General features: G+C 34.5%; 1 protein-coding gene across 4 annotated transcripts in view; it reads right to left on the minus strand.

Annotated features, from left to right (window-relative positions):
- The window catches only part of FSTL5 (follistatin like 5), a 788,662-nt gene that overhangs the window by 42,979 nt on the left and 721,565 nt on the right, over positions 1-24,118 (minus strand). For all 4 annotated transcript variants that reach the window (XM_021101310.1, XM_021101309.1, XM_021101308.1 and 1 more), the window contains 2 exons: positions 16,970-17,077; positions 12,008-12,132 (listed from right to left, as the gene is read on the minus strand). In XM_021101310.1, coding sequence (XP_020956969.1) covers positions 12,008-12,132; positions 16,970-17,077 — 233 coding nt within the window. The remainder of the gene's footprint in view (positions 1-12,007; positions 12,133-16,969; positions 17,078-24,118) is intronic.

The raw sequence follows: 24,118 nt of genomic DNA on the forward strand, positions 1-24,118 counted from the left end.
GGTAAGCAAATTAAAGCTGTATGTTGAAATCATGAAGGCAGTCAATATTAAGATATGTATACCCATGATCTATTAAATGTCCTAGCATCATCTTTCTATAGAATCTAATAATTTATGTTCAAGCTATTTTAATATATCAGTTAAATAAATTTGGTTAATGTTTTTAATTAAAAATTATTTAGGTTTCAAAATATTCTGTGTATTTGATAGAAATACAGCACAGTTTTTAAGCAGAATTTAAACAACATATACTATAATTAAAAACATAACCAATGTTTCCTTTCTATCAAAACTGATGAATAACCTTGATTCACATTATTACAGATAATAATATAGGTGACTTTAGGATTTTCTTGGCATAATTACACAAATCAGCTGCTACTTCCATATTATATGCAAACTCTGACTCCCTTTTGCTTCAAAGAAACTAAAAGCTATATTTATTACATATCTAAAATTTCATAAGCATAAAAATAAGCTTCTACATCATGGCAAAAAGAATTACTATAATTTTAGACTTTCTCCTTGAAAATCAGTTGTCAGTACAGAAAAAAAAAAATCTATATATTTCATTATCTCTCCCCTTCTCAAAAAAAAAGGAAAGAAAGGTAATATTTTCGTAGTATAGGAAAAAATTCAATGAACTTCTCAGTTCAAACAAAAAAAGATGTGATTTTAAGCATACCTTACACAAAGGCAAGTTTAATAATCACTTAAGGGAGCTATCATTTTATTTCCTCTGAAGCTATTTGTATTCATTTTGTGAGGTCTTTATACCCTACACCATGCTGGTGTAAACATCAAAGACTAAAACCCAGGCCGTTTGATGTTTATTGCTTAACAGTATTTTTTTTTTTTGAAGTATAGTTGATTTACAAGTTTTCATTGTGTTAATTTCTGCTGTACAGCAAAGTGATTTCATATATTTTTTTTCTTAATATTCTCTTCCATTATGGCCTATCATAGGACACTGAATATAGTTCTCTGTGCTATTCAGCAGGGCCTTGTTATTTTTGCACCTAACATTCTTAATATACTCAATATGGTTATGTTGACTATGTCTATCCATGACTAATGACAGCTTTGACTTAAGAGGTGGTTTCTCCAAACATCTACTAATTTGGTGGGGTTTTCTGTTACAGTTAAATTTAAAGGCATTCTGACATCCTTTTCATGTACTTCAGTTTTGCTTGAACCAAATCTTAAAGAACTTTAAAACTTGACATCTTGCTGCATGTTTTTTTTTTTTTTTTTCAAAAAAAGAAGCAGAAGATAGAACACAAGTGAATGCTCACAAAGTAAGAATTCTTAAAGGAGAAAAAAGGAATGCATTTGTCCAGATATTCTTTGATTAATGCACAATAATCGATTTCTTTTTCCTACATGGATAGCCACAGTGAGGCTACAGCAGCAGATTTACAACAAATTAAAATGGAACAAAATATTAATCAGTTAGATTCGCAGGGAGTAGTTTTTATAGCCACAAATCACTGTCAAGACAGAAATGATCAATGCCACCAATGGTCCATCTAAAGACACCCCTTCCACTGGTTTCTATTTAAAATAACTTTGCTAATAGGGCAAAAAAATAAAAAAATAAAAAGAGAGGGAGAAAAGAATCTGATGTCTATGAGAAATAGGAACTTTAGCTACATTCACAGAAATTTTCCAAACTGTTCTGCTGACTTCTATCATTAATTTAGACATGTGTTCTCAAAGACATAATTATTTATTTAATAGCATTGCTTTATCAAGCCACAGTATGAGAATTTTATTCAAAAGGGAGATTTGGGGTATGATACTTGTATTTAAAGTTTTAACACTTTAATAAAACATTTCTTCAAGAAAAAAAATCATGAATTCATAAAATTTTACACCATTGTAAAGTATATCGTCTTCCTTCAAGAGAAAAATAATATATTCACTTAAAGATAGAAAAAATTTAAGCCCTCAATATGCATTATTTTAGTATACACATTTTATGAGAACCAATTAATGCCTTAGCTGCTTGACTCAAGATATGTGGTTTAATCTACTGAATACATGTATGAAATGGGTCCTTGCAATGAGTCCATTATATGCACATAAGAAATTGCTTAAGTTCTTAGTATGAACTCTGCCCCGCCTCTTGTATTGCATTGTATCATAACTTGTGATGTATTTCTTTATTCATCTTGTTATCTGAGTCTGTTTTTACTAGTAAACAAAGAAACTCAAGTAATCTAGGCAGGCATATAGTTTACTCGTTTAGGGTAAAATAGGTTTGATTAGCCATTTCCAGTCAAGTCCCCAAGCATAAGTGACAAAGAGGAAAAGTATGTGGAAATGTGCTCTGTATGCATCACGGCTATCTTATAAGGAAAAGACTAGATCCTGACAAATGGATGGCCTTGTGATTTACTGAACACTGAAGAGTTAGTGTAAGAACCTCTGAGGAAAGAAGCAAGAGCTATTTTACTTTGCATAATAAACTCAAGAGGCAGATCTGCAATGTAGAGTGTTTCTAAATTACATGTTATTAGTGCTCCATTGATTTCTTCAGTGAATAATGCCAAAGAATGAATCTAGTTAGAGGCTTAGAGTCTACTAATAATACCTCTATAAAACTTTTCCCTTTGTTTTTGGCCTCTCATGTGGCATGTGGAAGCTCCAGGGCCAGGGACTGAACCCATGCCACAGCAGTGACCCAAACCACAGCAGTGATAACACTAGATCCTTAACCCACTGAGCCTTCTGGGAACTCCAAAAACTTCTTTTTTATTTTTTTTTTTAATTTTTTGATTTTTTTTTTTTTTTTTTGTCTTTTTGCCATTTCTAGGGCTGTTTCTGTGGCATATGGAGGTTCCTAGCTAGGGGTCTAATTGGAGTTGTAGACGCCAGCCTACACCAGAGCCACAGCAACGTGGGATCTGAGCCTCGTCGGCAACCTACACCACAGCTCACGGCAACGCCGGATCCTTAACCCACTGAACAAGGCCAGGGATCGAACCCGCAATCTCATGGTTCCTAGTCAGATTTGTTAACCACTGAGCCATGATGGGAAATAGAACCTCTCCTTTTTTAAAATAATGAAAAATTATATTTCAAGTATAGCTTGCTTTTAAATCCAACCTTGTTTTCCCATACTAGAAAAATATTACACAGCTAATACGGCATAGTTACTTAAATGAATATTCTGTCAAAAGAAGAGTTAGCTTATTCAGTTTATCAACAATGGGCTCTTTTTTTTTTCTTTCTAAGGCTCAGATAGAGCCTATTAATTTAAGGCAGAGACTAAGTGGGGAAGCAGACAAGGTTCTTTAACTCAAGATATGATGAAGATAGCAAACTGAGCACACACACAGAGCTGCAAGCACTTGGTGATTTTTCTAAGCATTTTACACTCAATGTGCTAAAGAAGTTTAAAAGCACTGCTTAAAATAAAAGCAAATCCAGTAACCATAATGAAAAAAGAATGGCATTATAGGTCAAAGCTCAAAGAGAATAGTGTGTTGACATTTTGAGAAATAAGATAATTAAAGTTATCACATGTTTACGTAGCTTTGCACCCACATAACAATGCAGGAAGTTTTGCCAACAATGCTTTGCCAACAATGCTTTGCACACACACTCTTAAAAGTAAATAATTTGCTTAATAAGCCATTTCGTGGGGGGAATTAGCATATAAGAATGAAGGGAGCAAAGAAGAATCGAATCTCAGTGATTTTTGACTTTGCTAGATCTTTATCCAGGAACCATTTTTGGAAATTATTTTCATTTCTGCTTATCAGCCTGATAGTATACTTGTCCTAAAAGAGTGTTAAACAACTGATATTTTCCATTTCTGATATGCTTGGGTTTCAATGTTACCAGACAATTTTAGTGCTTAAACTGTCTCCATACACCTGGCCTGTCCATGAATCAAGTCACAAGGGCAGAGTTGTCTTGATATATGGGCAGCCATATATATATAATATCGCTTTAACGGATTTGATAAACTATGAGGGAGAATGATATACTTTCACTTTCACTTTCACAGAATGTTTATTTTTCCCTTGGAAAAGCTTTATGGAAACATATATCAAATCCAACCCCTTCTTAATCACTTTCTTGCTGTAATTTATAAGGGAAAAGGAGGGCTATAGGACTCTCCTCAGACTATGAGAATGGTGCCTGCTACTTGTCATTTCATTTCTCTTCATCCCTTAAGTGGAGGCAAAGCCATTGGTTGTGTAGGGATTAAGGTAAATCTGACCCTGGATAAACCCTTAACCCCTTATTGCCATAGTTCAGGTTCCTAAAAGAGTGCTTTCAGCTACTGTTGTTCTCTCCAAGAATAACAATTAGATCCACCCCCCAAAGGATTCTTGAACAAATGGATTCTTTGGAACGAACATCATCTACAGGTAGGTGCTGGGGAAGAAAGGAGTTTCACAAGGAAATTGTTGGAACATCATTTGTTTATTTTTTTGTTTTGTTTTGTTTAGCAGGTCAAGTTCAGAGGAAGACAAAAATGTGGGAACTGACATTTTCTGATTTTTACGTAAGTGCCTATTGCTTTCAAGGTCCCCTGTCACTATAATTTACAGATCTCCTCTATTCATTGCATTGCTTACCCTGTAATCATTGATTAAAATACACAGAGAGACATACACACACGCACCCTCCCAATTATAACCATTAATTTTAAGACACTACATAATCAACCAATTACCCAACTATTCCGTTTCCCTCTCAAGACACAGGAGTGCTTTAAAGGTATACTTCAAGAGAAATGTAACCCAAAGAAACAGCAGAACTATTTTGAAATTCTAGGCAATAAGATCAAATGGTGATGCGGGGGGGTAATTAATTTCAAGAGTATGCAGGCATTTCAAAGCATCTCAATACAGTTAGCAATACTGTTATCTTTCAACTTACAGAATTAGTCTTAGAGTAGACACATAAATCAGGAATGATTGCTTTCTTGTATTTACTACAAGCATTCTCTGTGCCAATTGACACTGGCCTACTTGAACTTGATGGGATTAAACTTGTCCCTAGTAGCACTCCAAGTCAATTGTGGTCAAGAAATGAGAGAGGCATGATTTGCAGATGTTACAAGGATCAGAATGTGACACAACATATCTTTTTCCATCAACTGACACCTGTTTTAAATTGTATTAAAAGTCAGTGCATTTTTAAAAGAATTTCTACTTAGAGCACTAAATAGCCCAAATGCTAGCTATACCCTTGTAATCTTAGATAAAAATATCTTGCTATTAATGTTTTTTCTTACCTCCCAACTGTTTTTATCCAGGACAACGCAAAAGTTCAAAAAAAGTTTTCTGCTACTTTTAGCGTTGTTGTAGCTTCAATTTCTGGTCTTCTTAGTCACTTGCACTAAGTGTTATCAAGTTTTTCTGCTCCTAACCACACTCGACCTGCTTTCATCCCCCAATACCAAAAATAACTCTTTTTTTTTTTTTTAATGGCAAAATTTACCTAAGATTTTTCAAGGGATTTCCACTGGAACTGTTTCTTTACTCATTGCTTTACTCTCCCGCACCTCATTAGTTTCTCCTCCTGGCCCATCACTTTTCTTCTGCCCCCTAACCTTTATACAAAATTTTTTAAAAATATGATAACATGGAGTTTCCATCGTGGCTCAGTGGTTAACGAATCCGACCAGGAACCATGAGGGAGGTTGAGGGTTCCATCCCTGCCCTTGCTCAGTGGGTTAAGGATCCGGCGTTGCAGTGAGCTGTGGTGCAGGCTACAGATGCGCCTCGGATTCCCACGTTGCTATGGCTCTGTCGTAGGCTGGCAGCTATAGCTCCGATTGGACCCCTAGCCTGGGAACCTCCATATGCCGCGGGAGTGGCTCAAGAAATGCCAAAAAGACACACACACACACAAATATGGTAACATGATGAATTACTGCTAAACCTATTGTTTTTCAATTCTTATAGGTAAATTCGAGTAGCATTTGCACAATAAGTCGTAATCTTTACATGCATTAAAATAAGAAATTGACATTTAAAATTCTCCCTCTTTAGAATGGCACCAAAAATAAAACAATCAATTATGTAGATCTCCATTCTTTTTGAGATTTAGTTGCTTTGTTGTTTAACCCAACTATCATAACACAACCATTTTTCTGAGAAAATAAACTAATTTTTGAATTACTTTTTTATTTCTGGCTGAAAAAATTGATAGCAAAAATCATTAAATCACTTGCATTAGCCATATTGTAAAAATTTTTAAGAGTAGTAGAACTGCAACATTATTGAAGTACAACTATTTACATGTAATAATATAATAAGCTAGTTATTTTGCTACAAATTATAAGTAGAATAATGAAACATTTTGCTTTAAATTTGTAGAGTATTTTTAGGAGTTCCCGTCGTGGCTTGGTGGTTAACGAACCCGACGAGCATCCATGAGGATGTGGGTTGGATCCCTGGCCTCTCTCAGTGGGTTAAGGATCCACCATTGCCGTGAGCTGTGGTTTAGGTTACAGACGAGGCTCAGATCCTGCGTTGCTGTGGCTCTGATGTAGGTCAGCGTCTACACCTCTTATTCGACCCCTAGCCTGGGAACCTCCATATGCCAGGGGTACGGCCCTAAAAAATAAAAAAAATTAAAAAATGGGAAAATTTTTAAAAATCTGCTTTTGATTAAAGTATTAATAAAATAATCATTTCAATTTTTATAACATTAAATAGACAAAATCAATAGTCTTCTGAGAATTACACATGCATTTTCAATTTTTTTTTAATTTTCCCATTGTACAGCAAGGGGATCAAGTTATCCTTACATGTATACATTACATTTTTTTTTCCCACCCTTTGTTCTGTTGCAATATGAGTATCTAGACATAGTTCTCAATGCTACTCAGCAGGATCTCATTGTAAATCTATTCTAAGTTGTGTCTGATAACCCCAAGCTCCTGATCCCTCCCACTCCCTCCCTCTCCCATCAGGCAGCCACAAGTCTTTTCTCCAAGTCCACGATTTTCTTTTCTGTGGAGATGTTCATTTGTGCTGGATATTAGATTCCAGTTATAAGTGATATCATATGGTATTTGTCTTTGTCTTTCTGACTCATTTCACTCAGTATGAGATTCTCCAGTTCCATCCATGTTGCTGCAAATGGCATTATGTCATTCTTTTTTATGGCTGAGTAGGATTCCATTGTGTATATATACCACATCTTCCTAATCCAATCATCTGTCGATGGACATTTGGGTTGTTTCCATGTCCTGGCTATTGTGAATAGTGCTGCAATGAACATGCGGGTGCATGTGTCTCTTTTAAGTAGAGCTTTGTCTGGATAGATGCCCAAGAGTGGGATTGCGGGGTCATTTGGAAGTTCTACATATAGTTTTCTAAGGTGTCTCCAAACTGTTCCCCATAGTAGCTGTACCAGTTGACATTCCCACCAACAGTGCAGGAGGGTTCCCTTTTCTGCACACCCCCTCCAGCACTTGTTATTTGTGGATTTATTAATGATGGCCATTCTGACAGGTGTGAGGTGGTATCTCCTGGTAGTTTTGATTTGCATTTCTCTTATAATCAGCGATGTTGAGCATTTTTTCATGTGTTTGCTGGCCATCTATATATCTCCCTTGGAGAACAGTCTATTCAGGTCTTTTGCCCATTTTTCCATTGATTGATTGGCTTTTTTGCTGGTAAGTTGTATAAATTGCTTATATATTCTAGAGATTAAGCCCTTGTCGCTTGCATCATTTGAAAATATTTTCTCCCATTCTGTAAGTTGTCTTTTTGTTTTCTTGTGGGTTTCCTTTGCTGTGCAAAACCTTTTCAGTTTGATGAGGTCCCATGGGTTTATTTTTGCTCTTATTTTTATTGCTTTGGGAGACTGACCTGAGAAAATATTCATGACGTTGATGTCAGAGAGTGTTTTGCCTATGTTCTCTTCCAGGAGTTGAATGGTATCTTGGTCTTAAATTTAAGTCTTTCAGCCATTTTGCATTTATTTTTGTGCATGGTGTGAGTGGGTGTTCTAGTTTCATTGATTTGCATGCAGCTGTCCAGGTTTCCCAGCAATGCTTGCTGAATAGACTTTCCTTTTCCCATTTTATGTTCTTCACTCCCTTGTCAAAGATTAATTGACCATAGGTGTCAGGATTTATGTCTGGGTTCTCTATTCTGTTCCATTGGTCTGTCTGTCTGTTTTGATACCAGTACCACACTGTTTTGATGACCATGGCTTTGTAACATTGCTTGAAGTCTGGGAGAGTTATGCGCCCTGCTTGGTTTTTGTTTTCAGGATTGCTTTTGCAATCCTGGGTCTTTTGTGGTTCCATATAAATGTTTGGATTGTTTGTTCTAGTTGTGTGAAAAATGTCATGGGTAATTTGATAGGGATTGCATTGAATCTGTAGATTGCTTTGGGTAGTATGGCCATTTTTACAATATTGATTTTTCCAGTCCAGGAGCATGGAGTATCTTTCCATTTCTTTACATCTTCTTTGATTTCTTTGATTAAAGTTTTATAGTTCTCGGCACATAAGTCCTTTACCTCTTTGGTCAGGTTTATTCCAAGGTATTTGATTTTGTGAGGTGCAATTTTAAAAGGTATTGTATTTTCATATTCCTTTTCTAATATTTCATTGCTGGTATATAGAAATGCAACTGACTTCTGAATGTTAATCTTATATCCTGCTACTTTGCTGAATTTATTAATCAGTTCAAGGAGTTTTGGGGTTGAGTCCTTAGGGTTTTCTATGTATAATATCATGTCGTCTGTATACAGTGACAGTTTTATCTCTCTCTTCCTATATGGATGCCTTTTATTTCTTTTGTTTGTCTAATTGCTGTGGCTACGACTTCCAAAACTATGTTGAATAGCAGTGGTGAGAGTGGGTATTCCCGTCTTGTTCTAGATTTGAGTGTGAAGGCTTTCAGTTTTTCTCCATTGAGTATATTTGCTGTGGGTTTATCATAAATGGGTTTGATTATATTCAGGAATGTTCCCTCTATACCCACTTTGGCGAGGGTCTTGATCATGAATGGATGTTGGACTTTGTCAAATGCTTTTTCTGCATCTATTGAGATGATCATATGATTTTTGACTTTTCTTTTGTTAATGTGGTGTATGACGTTGGTTGATTTGCTTACGCTGAACCATTCTTGTGAACCTGGGATGAACCCCACCTGGTCATGGTGTATGATCTTTTTGATATGTTGTTGGATTCAGTTGGCTAAGATTTTGTTGAGAATTTTTGCATCTATATTCATCAATGATATTGGGCGATAGTTTTCTTTTTTGGTGGTATCTCTGTCTGGTTTTGGAATTAGGGTGATGGTGGCATCATAGAATGTCTTTGGGAGTATTCCTTCTTCTTCAACCTTTTGAAAGAGTTTAAGGAGGATAGTCACCATTTCCTCTTTATATGTTTGATAGAATTCGCCTGTGAAGCCATCTGGTCCTGGACTTTTATTTGTAGGGAGTGTTTTTATGACCTCTTCAATTTCATTTCTAATTATCAGTCTGTTCAGTTGGTCTGTTTCTTCTTGATTCAGTTTTGGCAGGCTGTATGATTCTAGAAAACTGTCCATTTCTTCCAGATTGTCAAATTTGTTGGCATATAGTTGTTCATAGTATTCTCTTATGGTTTTTTGTATTTCTGCAGTATCCGTTGTGATGCATTTTCAATTTTAATAGTTACTTTTAATTTACCATCTAGATGTTTTTTCACATAGAAGATAAAATTCAAAATTTATATTCTTTAATAAGAAATGTATTTTTTTTTTCGCTTTTTAGGGCCACACCCATGGCGTTTGGAAGTCCCTAAGGTACAGGTCGAATTGGAGGTATAGCTGCAGGCCTATGCGACAGCCACAGCAACTTAGGATCTGAGCCATGTCTGCAACCAACACCATAGTTCACAGCAATGCTGGATACTTAACCCACTGAGCAAGGCCAGAGATTGAATCTGCATCCTCATGGATCCTAGTCGGGTTTGTTAACCACTGAGCCACAAAGGGAACTCAGAAATGTACTTCTCATGCTTTTACAAAACATACTCCTTTTGTAGTGAACAATCTCTTCAATTTTAAAATTATGTTTTATGGTTTGTTCACGATTTGATGAAATTTAAGGCTTTTAAGGAAATTCTTTATGAAATGCCATATGAAAAATGAGTGTCTATTTAATAAACATTACCAGTTAACTGAAATGGCAATTAATTACTAATGTGAAATATACATCATTTATTAAATATCCAATGGACCTATTTTTGTAAAGAATAACAGAAGAAATAAAATGCTTTATTGTTACTTAAAAGCAAAAGTATATAATTGTAGAGTGTTTAAAGTCCGTACATTTCAAAAAGAATAGAAAGCAATTTGTATATTTACAAAATTTGAAGTAACTAATATTTCCTCTAAATATTTGAGAGGTAGATAAACCAACTCACACTCAGGTATATTAAAAAATATCTATTATGTAATTTTAATAATACCTTTTCAAAAATAAACTTTCAGTCAATAAGTATTCTGTCAATTCCTTTTGGAAGCTCTAGAACTACTGAGGAGTCAGGGGTATGAATACACCCTTTGTCATCTTCCAGAAGGTTCATTTAGTTAAAATAAACTAAATTCACAATCATGGCTCAGTGGTTCAAGATTAAAGAATGAGCCACATCAATGACCTACAGCACAGCTCATGGCAATGCTGGATCCTTAACCCACTCAGCAATGCCAGGGATCCAATCCGTAATATCATGGATACTAGTCCAGTTCTTAACCCGCTGAGCCATGATTTGAACTCCAAAACACTCTACATTTCAGATACCATCTTAACTGGGAAAATTTTGAGTTCATATGATGATTCTTTCAGTCTCTGAACTATGATGATGCCTGTGGTTAGACTTAAAAATAATTACTCTGATGCAAATACTTTTTAAATATGCTGCATTTTCAACCAGTTCTACTTACTTTCCACAAAAAAGTAATAATTATAACTATATCACAGTTTTTTATCACTTTATTACTCAGTACATAATAGGCATTCTGAAAATAATAATTGATTGCTTGACAGATATATTCAATGCTCTGAAAACATATACATGGCTGCACAAAGAACCATTTATATATAATACCCAACCATGAGCCACAATTCTTATTTATAATCTCCCTTTTCATTTTTGCAAGTTGAATTTTGCACTCTTTCAGAATTCTTACAACTCCACTTTTAAACAGGATAATTTTCAATTTAATTCAAAGGAAACAAATAGACACAAGAAACAAATAGTGGCTCATGTAACATATAACATTCAAAGCAGTTCCCCCTCATCCAATTCCTTGAAAAAAAGAATCAAATGTTAGTTTGGTCCAGATTCACTAATATTGCTAAGCAATACTTTAAATCTTTTTCAATGTATCATCAAGATATTAGAAATTGTGAATATCTGAAAGCTCCTTCTTATAAACATTTAAACCATTTCTGTGAAACTTTGGAGTGAAGTCTTTATAAATTATTACTTTTTTACCTCTTGTAAATATATTTGAGAGATAGAACACACCAACATGTTTTCTGAGAGTGCAGACCTCAAACAACATTTCAGATTACTATACTCTCAGATACAATCTTAAATTATTTTCTATGTGGGCAAAAATGATTCATGAAAGTTATTATAAATGTATTGGATAAATTTTGACACGAGTGTCTCTCTTCTCTGCAAGGAACTCAGGTTATGTCCAAATGTCAACATTTTGCAAAAGCCAGATAAAAAGACTTTAATGACACTTTGCACAAATATTAATTGTAAAATTGATTTTAAAATGCAAATATATCTTTATAAATTCACTTCTCTATTACACATGAAAGGAAATACAAGACAGGAATTCATCACTAATGTCGATAAATAAATATTCACTGAGCAGGTGAAACAAAGTGAAATCATGTGCAATGATGTGTATATTCACTGTATAACTGATTTTTTCCTTGGATGATTTCCCATGGCTTTTTATCAAAATTAGAGAGAAACCTGAAAGTAGACAGTCATATTAGTTCTTACCTCATGTGGGTGATGAGGAGTGTGGTAGCAGGAATGAAGAAGTCATCCACACGGTCAAACTGCTTCCCCACCGGCTGGGTGTGGATGGTGTGATGGGGCACGTTCCCGCTGGCCAGCGTTATTACCTAAACAGAGCATCATGTTTAGATCTTGGCTGTGCATGTCCTTAATAGCATCAGGGATAGACTAAGTCTCTGACTCTTTATTTCCATCCTTAGAATTCGTATGTTCTGAAGCAATTTGGAATTCTAGTGTATTTGATTATTTTCAGTGTAGACACTTCTGTTTATAGAAGGGGGAAAAAACAGATGGAATTCTCTTTTGCCTTGATGCTGCTATGGTGTGGGTTTGATCCCTGGCCCAGGAAATTCTGCATACCATGGGTACAGCCAAACAAAAAGAAAAAGGTTCTTCTTCAACAACTTCTGCTTAAAATATTGGATAGGCATATAAACAATTTCTGTATTATAAAATATTATTGTTGTAATAAGAAAAACAAAAGCAAGCATACATATTATGTGAATGAGATACTAGAGTTCCTGCTATGGGGCAGTGGATTAAGGATCCAGTGTTGCCTCTTGAGGCTTCATGGTTTTGATCCCCAGTCCAGAACCTCCATATGTTATGGGTGTGGCCGAAAAAGAAAAAAAAAGATACTAGCTTTCTCTATTTTTCTTTCTTTCTTCCTCCCTCCCTCCTTCTCTCCCTCTTTTCTTCCCTTCCTCCCTCTCTCCCTTCCTCCTTCCTTTCTTCTTTCCTTCCTTTCCTTCCCTCCTTCACTGCTTTATTAAAATACAATTGATCAATAAAAAATTCTCCCTCCTACAGAACAAAGTTGGAAACATAGGACAGAAAACTCCAAAAAAAATTGCACAGGAAAGATTTTTGCTTTTAGAACTCCTAAAATAGATAACATCATATTTTAAAGCATTTTCCTTTTTTAAATTGAAAATAATAGATTTAAGTAATTTTTAATCAAAGTGTCTTCCAACTATTCATCATTAATTGGTTTTTAAAACTTTCATAGTTCATTTAAGAAAAGTTCACTACATTTAAGTTCTTTTATCCATTATATCCTGTTATGCACAAAATTCTCTCAGTTCTTCCTCCTTATTTCTCAAATCTTCACATTTGTTCTATTGTTCTCGGTGAACAACCATTGCTCTGTGTTAGACTTTAAAGCACCTTCCTGCCTTTATTTTACTGCCCTTTAAATCCTTCCTACATATGATTATCAAATTAAACTTCCTAAACTATGGACTGCCTACGTTAAACAGACTTCTTCCCTCAAAACTGAGTGTCTTCTGAATTTGGTTTTTAGGATAGAAGTTTTTTTCTTTTTTTTTTTTTTTTTTTAGTTTTAGTTTTTTTTTTGTTTTTTTTTTCCCCTGAAGGGTTAATTTTTCTTCATTAAAAGGAGTATACTTTCATCTAGTGACACTGGAAATTGCCAAGTTCAAGAAAATAGGTTAATGGTTATAATGGTCAAGATAGGCTCAGTTATGTTACACTCAAAAAACATGAAACAGAAAAATCTTTCCATCTTAGTGGCTTGGAAAATAAAGATTTTTGTTTAATGCCTGTTTGTTTGTTTTTTTTTTCCCCCAGAGTGCTTTGACAGGATACCTATTGTTTTCGATGTTTTCATTCTGTTTTCCTTGAGGAAGGAACAGCCCGTTACCTTGAATATTTCCATTCATGAAAGTCTTCGTTTGCCAAAACTAATCATATGGTTCCACCCAACCAAAAGAAGGGCCCCCATGACCAGAGGAAGAGAGAACCAAAGTCTGTGATAAGGTTTTAGAGACACTATACCTATTTTATTAATGAGTATCAGCGAGAAAGCCCTCACTGGATTTCAGTGGTTCATAATAATGCCTAAGAGACTTGAATAAAAGTCAATAATGACAATGGAACCCTCCAAATTTTCTTACCTTTAGATTTCTTAGAGGTATAGCATCCTCAAAATGTATGTCCATGTATTTGAAATAAATAATAATGCTTAGACTGACCCCAGCAATAATAACACTTACTGAAAACTTGCTATATGTGCCAATATATGCTCCAAGTAGTTCACAGGCATCACAGAATTTAACAGTCAAACAACAATATAATGTGTTTTTTGCATCCCAAACTTACTAATGCAAAAGCATTTCATACCACTGAAGGTATATTAACTGGACCTCTCTTCTCTCTTGGAATCATCTTAGGTTGTAAAATATACAAAGCCATTTCCCCAGTTCCTCCCAGTCTGGACATTGTTCCCTAATGGGTATGGGTCCTTCTCCCTGATGGAATTGAGCATGAAATGCCAGGTTAAGGACAGAGCCCACAGAATGCAAGGACAGAGATTGATCTGTGGTGCACCTTAACCAATAGGCCCTGTCTTGTAACAACCCAACTCATTCCTAAAAGCATCCTGCTACTGGCCTTTGTGTGATTACTTTCTGCAAACCCAGAGCTAACACCACCCACTGTCACCCATCTGGCTGGAGCCTAATTCCTGGTCAATAGCAGAACCCAAAGACGTGATTCCAAGTTGTTTCCTGGGGATTTTTTTTATCTAATTGTTGTGCATTTGAAAAGACACTACATGCAGACTGTAAAACTGTGCAGATGACAGACTGGAGAATTTTAGATTTTTACAGAATATCTTATATTTTCATAAGGTATGCATGCCTTTTAAAAAGAAAAAAATAGTTATGCTTAATCTCTAAGACTTCATCTGAGAACATTAGATGGAAAAATCACTGTCTTAACTAAAATTATGACAGTGTATGGGTTTTTATTAACTGATTGTAAATATCTAAGAAAATAATACATATTGCTTTCATAATTGTCAGAGATGTATATATTTAATTATATTCAACATGAAAATACAAAGTAGGGGTTTTAGATCTTTGATAAAATTATTCGCACCTTCAAGGGTAAGTAGGTACTATAAAAGATACAACACATTATGACTTATTTTTTTTTAATTTCAGTTTCAAACTAGCTAAGATTGTTTTCATTGAATGAAAGGTTAAAAGTCCTTACTATATTCATCTATGGGTTAAGATTTCTGAAGGAAAGGGATTATTTTGGTTGCCATAAAATTCAGACTTAATTTTACAAATGTAAAAAAAAAAATACACACATACACACACATACACACACACACATATTTCTACATAAAAAAAGCTACAACTTATTAGGGCTAAAAAGGCACTCTCTACCCCTCATGACCTAGCACCAATCTCTCTCTCCTGTCTGATTTTTCAACATCAGGGCACAGGGATACTCAAGTAAAAGTGAAAGCTTGCCCATGGTTTTGGTTTGGTCAATTCAATTTCTCCAAAGGCAAAACAGTTTCCCTTTTCAAACGCATCTTAAATCCCATTTCTTTGGAACGTATTTCCTGATAATCCTGTTCAGAGACAATTATCCATAAATAAATTGACATTTCTGCAGAGTCAGGTCTTTCTGAGCAGAAAGCCCTGGCAAATTTGGTTAAAGGGTGACAGTATAGCAAAAATGCCTGGGAAGCTAGAGACAGAGTACTGCTCATGAGATATTTAGAGACTTAATTCATCTGAGCCAATCAATGATGGATGCACCAGGGTACTGACCTACCTACCTCTCCTCTCCCAGGAGGAGATTTGCATGAGTTCCAGAGTAATCACCTCTATCTCATAGGACAACATGGGCCAAGGTACCAGGAGCCTAAAAAAAATTAGAGCCTCACATCCCAGTATCCTTCACCTGTAGAAGGACTGTGCTGTTCATGCAGGTGACTCTAGTCTCTCACCATGTCACCCCGTGGGGAGAATAAACACTAACATGTTCCAAGGGTAAGAAATGATCTATTCTTTGACTCATACACTCTGATAGTCCTGTCCATCTGCCTATTGTCTATATTTTTCTGTCTACCTACCTATCTACCTATTCATCTATCTACCTGTCTATCATCTATCTATAAATCATCTATCTACTTGACAATCATCTACTTATTTATCATCTATCTGTCTTATAATACAGAAATATCCACACTTCATTTAATATATATTGTATTTAGTATTTGAAAAGTAACACTCAATTCCTACATTTTATTTTATATTTCTAGATATGTGACCAACCTTTCACTCCCACCTGGAAAATGTTTTTAAAATTTACTGAGTCTCCTTACCATAATTTTTATTAGACATTCAGAGAAAAAGAACCCATTTTGAGGTGGCTGGATAACATGTGAGAAAGTTCGTAACACTTCTACAAAAAGTCATTATCAAAATGTGTATTTATATGTAGATATGCATTTGTTTGTCAAGTTCTCATATAAACAATTTCAAAACATAAGCAAATTAAACAAAAATGACACCACATCCTCCCCAGTTAGAAACAAACCTGTACTTAGATATTAAAATTCTATGTCTGGAGGAAAATGGGGACCTGCTTTGATACTCTACCTCTCTTGATCACCATCTCACTGCTTCACACTCCAAGACCCATTTTAAAGAAAGGGAAACAAGACAATGCTGGTGGAGGTAGGAAATTGCTGAAAGGGAAATCATACCTTCTTTTCCTAATGGCTTCAGCTTTATCCTCATAGGTTATTCATTTTTGCATATAAATCTAATGTTTGGAACATGTGACCTAAAATATTTTCCAAGCAAAAAGGTACTTGAGTACCAACATGATTTTCCCCTTGCTGTGAAGACATAGATGTATCAAAAGTACAGTTCTGGTGGAGTTTCCTTGTGGCTCAGTGGGTTGAGGATTCCACATTGTCACTGCAGCAGCTCTGGTCACTGCTGTGGTACAGGTTTGATCCCAGCCAGGAAACTTCCGCATGCTATAAGCTGAGCCAAAAAAGTCTAGTCCTCAGATGAAAGCTTATCGTGGCACAATGGTTATCAATGTCCAGTTAGATATGGAGAGGTTTAAAGAGCATGATTTCCCCAAATATGCTGAAATGTACATACATACCTGCAGTGTTGGAGAAGTCTTTGCCATCGTTCCCCAGCTGAGCACCCAGACCTGGTCATGGGATTTGTCATAGTGTAATTTCACTGGGACAGGGTCCGTGCTTACTGCCTGGAATAAATAAAGTTGAAAGAGTTTTCAGACGAGATATTAGTTTAAGACTAGGCCATATATTATGGAGGAATCCCAGAGTTTCAATATCAGATTAAAAATGTATGTTGCTGATTATCTACTTTTCTAAACATTCATTTGATTAATTTGGAAATATGATACTTTACTTAAATATGTTTTGGCATGATTTTATACAGTCTTATGTTCATTCATTACCTATGCAAATTGTGTTGAATGGAGAAGCTATTTAGAAACTCAAGATATAAATGATTAATTCGTGTTTTAATCAATTGTTGAATACAGGTGAGAACTATGTTTATATGATTACATTTTTATATCCCAATGTTCCTTAGGGGTTTGACCATTTATAATGCTAAACTGCTCACAATCTGATATATGGTGGTAACTATTATAACAGATTACCTAGTTTAGTTTCTTTAATGGGAAATCTTAAAGCACAGAAAAAGGAGAAGCAGTTTTTGTGTACCATACTTGATATGGTAAATGTGTTTTTCTGCTAATATTTATAATATTTAGAATTTACTGAAAACAAAACTTCCAGAACACAAATCACTGCCACAAAGTAATTTTACTCACTTTAATCCCAAGCTATTTATATTATAAGCTAACACTTTTTGAAGTAATTTCCTTAGTTACCTATTTTCTAATTTAATAACATAAAACAAATTGTGTTCAATAAAACAACTTTTATCCAATATTGATAGCGTTTATTTCTAGAACACTATTTGATATCCTTAGAGAATTTCCCAAGACCTAGTTCTTAATATAATCTTTTCAGCGGGTTAAAGGTAAACCATAACTGTTGTTGAACATGTAAAAATTCATATTTTAACTAACACCAGGAATTTAGTCTTACTAAAGCTTTTTTTTTTTTTCCTGAAAAATTGGCCTGTGTTTTATCTATTTAAAATTCTTAGTGTTCTTGGATTGGAATTAATTATTGGATTTCTGAAAAGATCTACTTAAACATTTCCCTTTTAGGGTCCTCATCCCTTTCTTTCCAACTAACAGAGCCAGGATAGTGTTTTGGGTTCAGGTGAGCAGCAATGTTCTCAGGGAAGGTAGACCACTTGGCAAGAAGCAGGATTTAACCCAATGGCTAATTCTAATTTTGCTGTTGTTGTTGTTGCTTTTTAGGGCCACATCTGTGGCTTATGGAAATTCCCAGGCTAGGGTTCAAATCAGAGCTGTAAATGCTGGCCTACACCACAGCCGTAGCAACTCAGAATCCAAACCGTGGCTGTGACCTATGCCACAGCTCATGGCATTGCTGGATACTTAACCCACTAAGTGAACCTAGGGATCAAACCTGCATCCTAATGGCTACGAGTAGGATTCATAACCGGATGAGCCACAACAGGAACTTCCTCTTATTCCCTTTTGACAGATTTAAGCCAATGACTTATTCCTTTTTGACAAGCATAAATGTCCGAGCCTCTCTAGAGGTTAAAGGTGGTCACATGGCATTTCCTAGTTTACACATTGTAAAGATTAAAATGATGGATGATTTTTGAGAATGATACTGTATTTCCATCCAAAGAAAATAGCCGAGGAGACTTCTATCTTCTACACTTTCTCTTTCTTCCTGATTTGTTTGAATGCTCTCATATGAGGGTAATACGCCTCAATTTCCAAGGCCATTTTAAGGTCAGGAAACAATATGCTTAAGCAGGAAAAGCCACCACTATGAGGATTCAGGAGGAGAAAAATGAAAGGTGACTGAATTCTCCATAATAACCTCGAGTTGCTGCACAAAGCTAGAATAACTATCCCGAGGCTTGATGTTATTTGGGATAATTAAATTGTTCTATTGCTTGAGGAATAGCTAGTCTGGTATTTGGTTAATTGTACTCAAGAGAATGCCAGATGGTTCCTTTCAATTCTTCATGTACTGATCGATAATTTCAATGGTTGTCTAGCAAAAAACCCACCACTAATCATTACGCTAATAACAAAGCAGTAAGATTCCATTGACTTTTCATATTCTCCCCTTTGGATGTTAAACTTGATCTAAGTATGATTATAATGTCAGTCTATTTTGCATGCGACTTAAAATGGAATAATCATTAGGCTTTTGAAATGGTACGGATAAAATAGTTCAATAGGACAACAAAAGCAGCAATAACAAAGGTCTCATGGATATTCAGTTGTTAGGATACAGTTATAAAAAAAGCAAAGATCCTTAGAGAACTTTAAACAGTAAGCAAAAATTTGAATAAATATTTTCAGTCTGCCAGCTTTCATGTAAGTTTCTTTCCTTTCACCAGGACCTTTCATAAATATCTTATAAGGGCATACTACCACCTTTGGGTTTTGTTAATATCCACATAAAATGGGATAAGAAAATGGAGACCCTGTCTTAACCAGGAATCAGTCAGCTGTGATCAACAGGTCTGGGGTTGAGTCAGTGATCCTTCCCAAAGTGGGAACCTCCCTACCATGAAAGACCATAACTCCTAGTTGATAGTTTTATTCCTGACAATATCTGGATGTGTCGCCTTCCCATTTATGCTTCATGGGTAAGAAACATACTTTGTTTTTATTTGTTTGTTTTTTCTCTTTTAGATTGTGAAAAGAAACTCATGGGCCCCAAATGTAAGCAGTATCATTTGTGTAAAGAGTACAATCCAAGGAGGAAACCACTGAACAGCAGGATATACCACGCTTGAGGGAACATATTCTGAGGCTGACTTCAAATCTTAGTGTCTTCACACACATTTTAATAATAAAAACCACAACCACAATAATAATAATAACTCGGGAAGTTACTAACCAGGTTGGTGGCTGAGTTTCCTCTATAACCCAATGAAGACAGTAATATCAAAATGTTGCTGTGAATATTACGTGAGGTTGAAATATAAGGATGTGCCTGGTGAATGTTAAACACTATGGAAATACCACTACTATTAGAAAAACTAACTGAATTAGAGGTCTTTTCATGACATCATCATGGTGTTTTAAAGATGCAATGCTGTTAGCAAATGAAGAAACTGAGCCCTAGAAGAGGCTTTGCTTTAACAATCAGAGTTTTTGTCCTGGAAGAGTTTACAGGCCAGAGGGTGAAAGAAGCTCTTAAAATAATCTGATGCAATTCACAAAATAAAGATACAGACCAAATGCCCTATAAGCTCAAGAGGAAGAAATACAGAGCAGGATGGGGGAGGGTGCGGGGTATATTTTTTGCCTTAAAGTAGGAACTTTTTTTTTTAATAAATAGGAAGGCAGAGATCATTTTTTAAAGTTAACATAAGTTCCAGGAGATGTCAGGAGACAGTTAATGATTAATCTCCTTTAAGTAAATTAAGGTATATGTTTACAAAGGAAGAAGCTATCAAATAATTTTCAAAACAGTTTCAGAATTTGAAAGCTGTATGCTCAATGGCCTCCAGAATTTGCGAACATTTTGTGTTCTAGCAGTTCATAGTTTTGGTATTAAATTTAGTTAATAACCAAATTAGTCTGTGGTTATAAAAGCTCTCTAGAACCAAAAAAGACATGCAGATAAAAATGAAGAGAAGTACATCTGACATACTTTATTTGGAAAGTGTTTAACTCCTAGAAAAATCTATTTACAAGTTTTCAGGCGTGCAGCTGTAACACATTCTACAGAGGGAATGTTTCATGGTTTTTAGCAACAAAACCATGTAACAATGGCAAAAATAGTTCCAAACAATTGTCTTCAAGGATGAACTTGCCCTAATCTAATTTTTAGTGAAAAACCCAGATATTTTCCTATTTAAATTGTCAACATTTAATGGGATAAACGACAGGTGTTGGATTTAATAAAATATCTATTAATTCACTTTGGATATTACTTTAAATGATTAGTCACTTTAGACCATTAGCTTTTGTAATGTAGAAAGGCACTCTTTTGATATTAAAAAAAATGTTTGCCACAATTAAGTCTTTAAAACTCTGTGTTAAAAAATTTGTATTTCTCCACTTTTTTTAAAAAGAGTGTAAAGATTCTATTTTTTTTATTTTCCTTTGTCAATCTATATAAACCTTAACTCCCTAATAATCCCAATATACCTCGTGTGGTAAAAACTTATGAGTATTCCTTGAAGTATTCCTTGAGGGGGTGGACAAATTACAAAAATATTTTAAATTTTGTGCTGCACTGGTCACTGACCACTTGTATCAGCTTCCGTAAAGATGGCTTATTTTGTCAGGGTGAAAAACCAAGAATAGCAACAAAGATGCACAGAACTTAGAGTTTAGCCTTGACATGAAGGAACAGGGAAGCACAGCTTGTTTATCAGTCTGACAAGTAGAGTACCAGCTGGCTAATTAAGTGAACCTAATTTAAACTAATGATGTAGATTCTCCGGATAATATGCTAACAGCTAGAGGAGACTGCTGATGACACTTAAGAATACCCAAGGTGTTACATAAGCCACTTCTGCATCCAAGCAGAACCTGATTTTGCTCATCAGAAGACAAAATGAGGTCAGCTGTTTATTTGTTAATCTTCTACATAGCCAAAAATTACCTGCATGCTATTCTACAAAAAAATTAATAGTAAGAAAAGCAATAAGCATGTGATGTTGAAAGCAACACCAAGGTTATAGAGTCCATTAAAAACTTGTGACCTTTTAAGATGCTGATAGAAATGATAAAAACAAGTATACCCCTATGGCAGGAATTTATCATGAAGTGTGTAAAACCTTATGTTGTCAAGAATATATTTGTCATTTTAATAATAAAATGTGACAATGTTGATCAAGTTTTTAACTTATTTATCCCTAAAGTGACATGCCTAATTCCAATTCACACAAATATATACAAAAGAAAAAAAGTCAGGAGTATGATTTCTTAGATGAGGTCGGTACAAAACACTAGTGATCTTCTTTAATGGGATTGAAAAAGACAGATTGAAAAATTAAATCTGAATGAAGAAATTTGATCTCTCTTTTTACGTTTTCTTTCCTGTCAAAAATTAGACAATTTGGTGTTGGACTTCAGTTTTTCATCTCTGTCCACCCTATAAAAAAATCTATAGTAGTTTCTCTCATGTTTGGGAGATGATTAAATTTTGATTTTAATTAATATTATTAGTTGCCAATGTATAATATATTTAGGCTAGAAAGAAAGAAACAGAAGTACAGCACATAATCACAAACTATAACTTCATTTGAATAAAAAAAGGCTGACTTGAGTCAGCCTCCAATGAGAAAAATGGTCAGTTTGAGAAGTGTGCTTTACTTTTCATAAAATTAACTTTGCACTTTGCAGTTGATGTTGACTCTACTCTGCCATTGTTATAAATAAAGCTTTAAATAATAAGTGAAATGTTTTTTTTACCTTTAGTTTTTTAAAGTAGACAGATATTCTTCTATTTTATTTTTTAAGGTTTTTATTTTTTCTATTACAGTTATTTTATTCTGTCTTTAAATAGCTTTAGAACTTGAATTACTTGGATTATTAATTTATAAAACAGAAATTTCAATATCCAAGTCTGTTAATTCACCTACATGCACTTCTTTTTAATTATTTTTAAATTATTCTTTTAATTATTTTAATTATTAAAATAAATGAGATTATTTTTAATTATTCTTTTAATTTTTAATTATTAAAATAAATTAAATTATTTTAATTATTTCTTCTATTTAGTATAATTTTTATTTTGTATTGGAAGATAGTTGATTTACAATGTTATGTTAGTTTCAGGTAATAACAAAGTGATTCAGTTATACACACACACATATATATATACATATATATGTATATATATATATCCGTTCCTTTTCTTATTATTTTCCCATATAGGTTACTACAGAATACAGAGTTGCTTGTGCTATATATGTGATTATTTTACATATAGTGGTATATATACATATATATATATATATATATATATATATATATATATAAAAATCCCAAATTCCTAATTGATCCCTCCCCCTGTGTTTCCCCTTTGGTAACCGTAAGTTTGTTTGAAAAGTCTGTGAGTCTGTTTCTGTATTGTAAAAAGTTCATTTGTGCCATTTTTTAGATTCCACATATAAGTGATATCATATGATGTTTGACTTTCTCTGAGTTGCTTCACGTAGTATGATAATCTCTAGGTCCATCCATGTAGCTGCAAATGGCATTATTTCACACTTTTTATGGCTATTATTCCATTGTATGTATGTACCATATCTTCTTTATCCAGTCCTCTATCAATATACATTTAGGTTGCTTCCATGTCTTGGCTATTGTAAATAGTGCTTCTATAAACACTGAGGTGCATGTATCTTTTTGATTTATAGTTTTCTCTGGATATATGTCCAGGAGTGGGATTGCTAGTTCATATGGTAATCTATTTTTATTTTTTTGAGAAAACTCCATACTGTTCTCCATAGTGGTTATACTAATTCACATTCCTGCTAATAGTGTAGGAGGATTTCCTTTCCTCTACACCCTTCGAAGTGTTAATTGTCATGATGGTCATTCTGACTGGGATGAGGTGATAACATCGTGGTTTTGATTTGTGCTTCTCTAATGATGCTGAATATATTTTCATGTGTTTTTTTTTTCCAATATCTTTGTTTTCTTTGCAGAAACATGTATTTAGATCTTCTGATCATTTTTGATTGGGCTGTTTGTTTTTTGATATTAAGTTGCATGAGATGTCTATTTTGGAGATTATTCACTTGTTGGTTATTTCACTGGCAAATGTTTTCTCCCACTCTGTGGGTTGTCTTTTCACTTTTTTTATGATTTCTTTTGCTGTGCAAAATCTTTTAAGTTTAATTAGGCCCCATTTGTTTATTTTTGTTTCTATTTTCATTACTCTTGGAGGTAGATCCAAAAACATATTGCTGTGATTTATGTTTTCCTCTAAGGGTTTAATAGTATCTAATCTTACATTTATGTCCTTAATCCAGTTTGAGTTTATTTCTAAGTATGGTATTAGAGAGTATTCTAATTTCATTTTTTTACATGTAGCTGTCCAGTTTTCCCAGCACCACTTACTGAAGAAACTGTCTTTTCTCCATTGTGTATTCTTGCCTCCTTTGTCATAGATTAGCTGAC

Source organism: Sus scrofa, chromosome 8 (assembly GCF_000003025.6).
Source record: "Sus scrofa isolate TJ Tabasco breed Duroc chromosome 8, Sscrofa11.1, whole genome shotgun sequence".
Lineage (NCBI taxonomy): Eukaryota > Metazoa > Chordata > Mammalia > Artiodactyla > Suidae > Sus > Sus scrofa.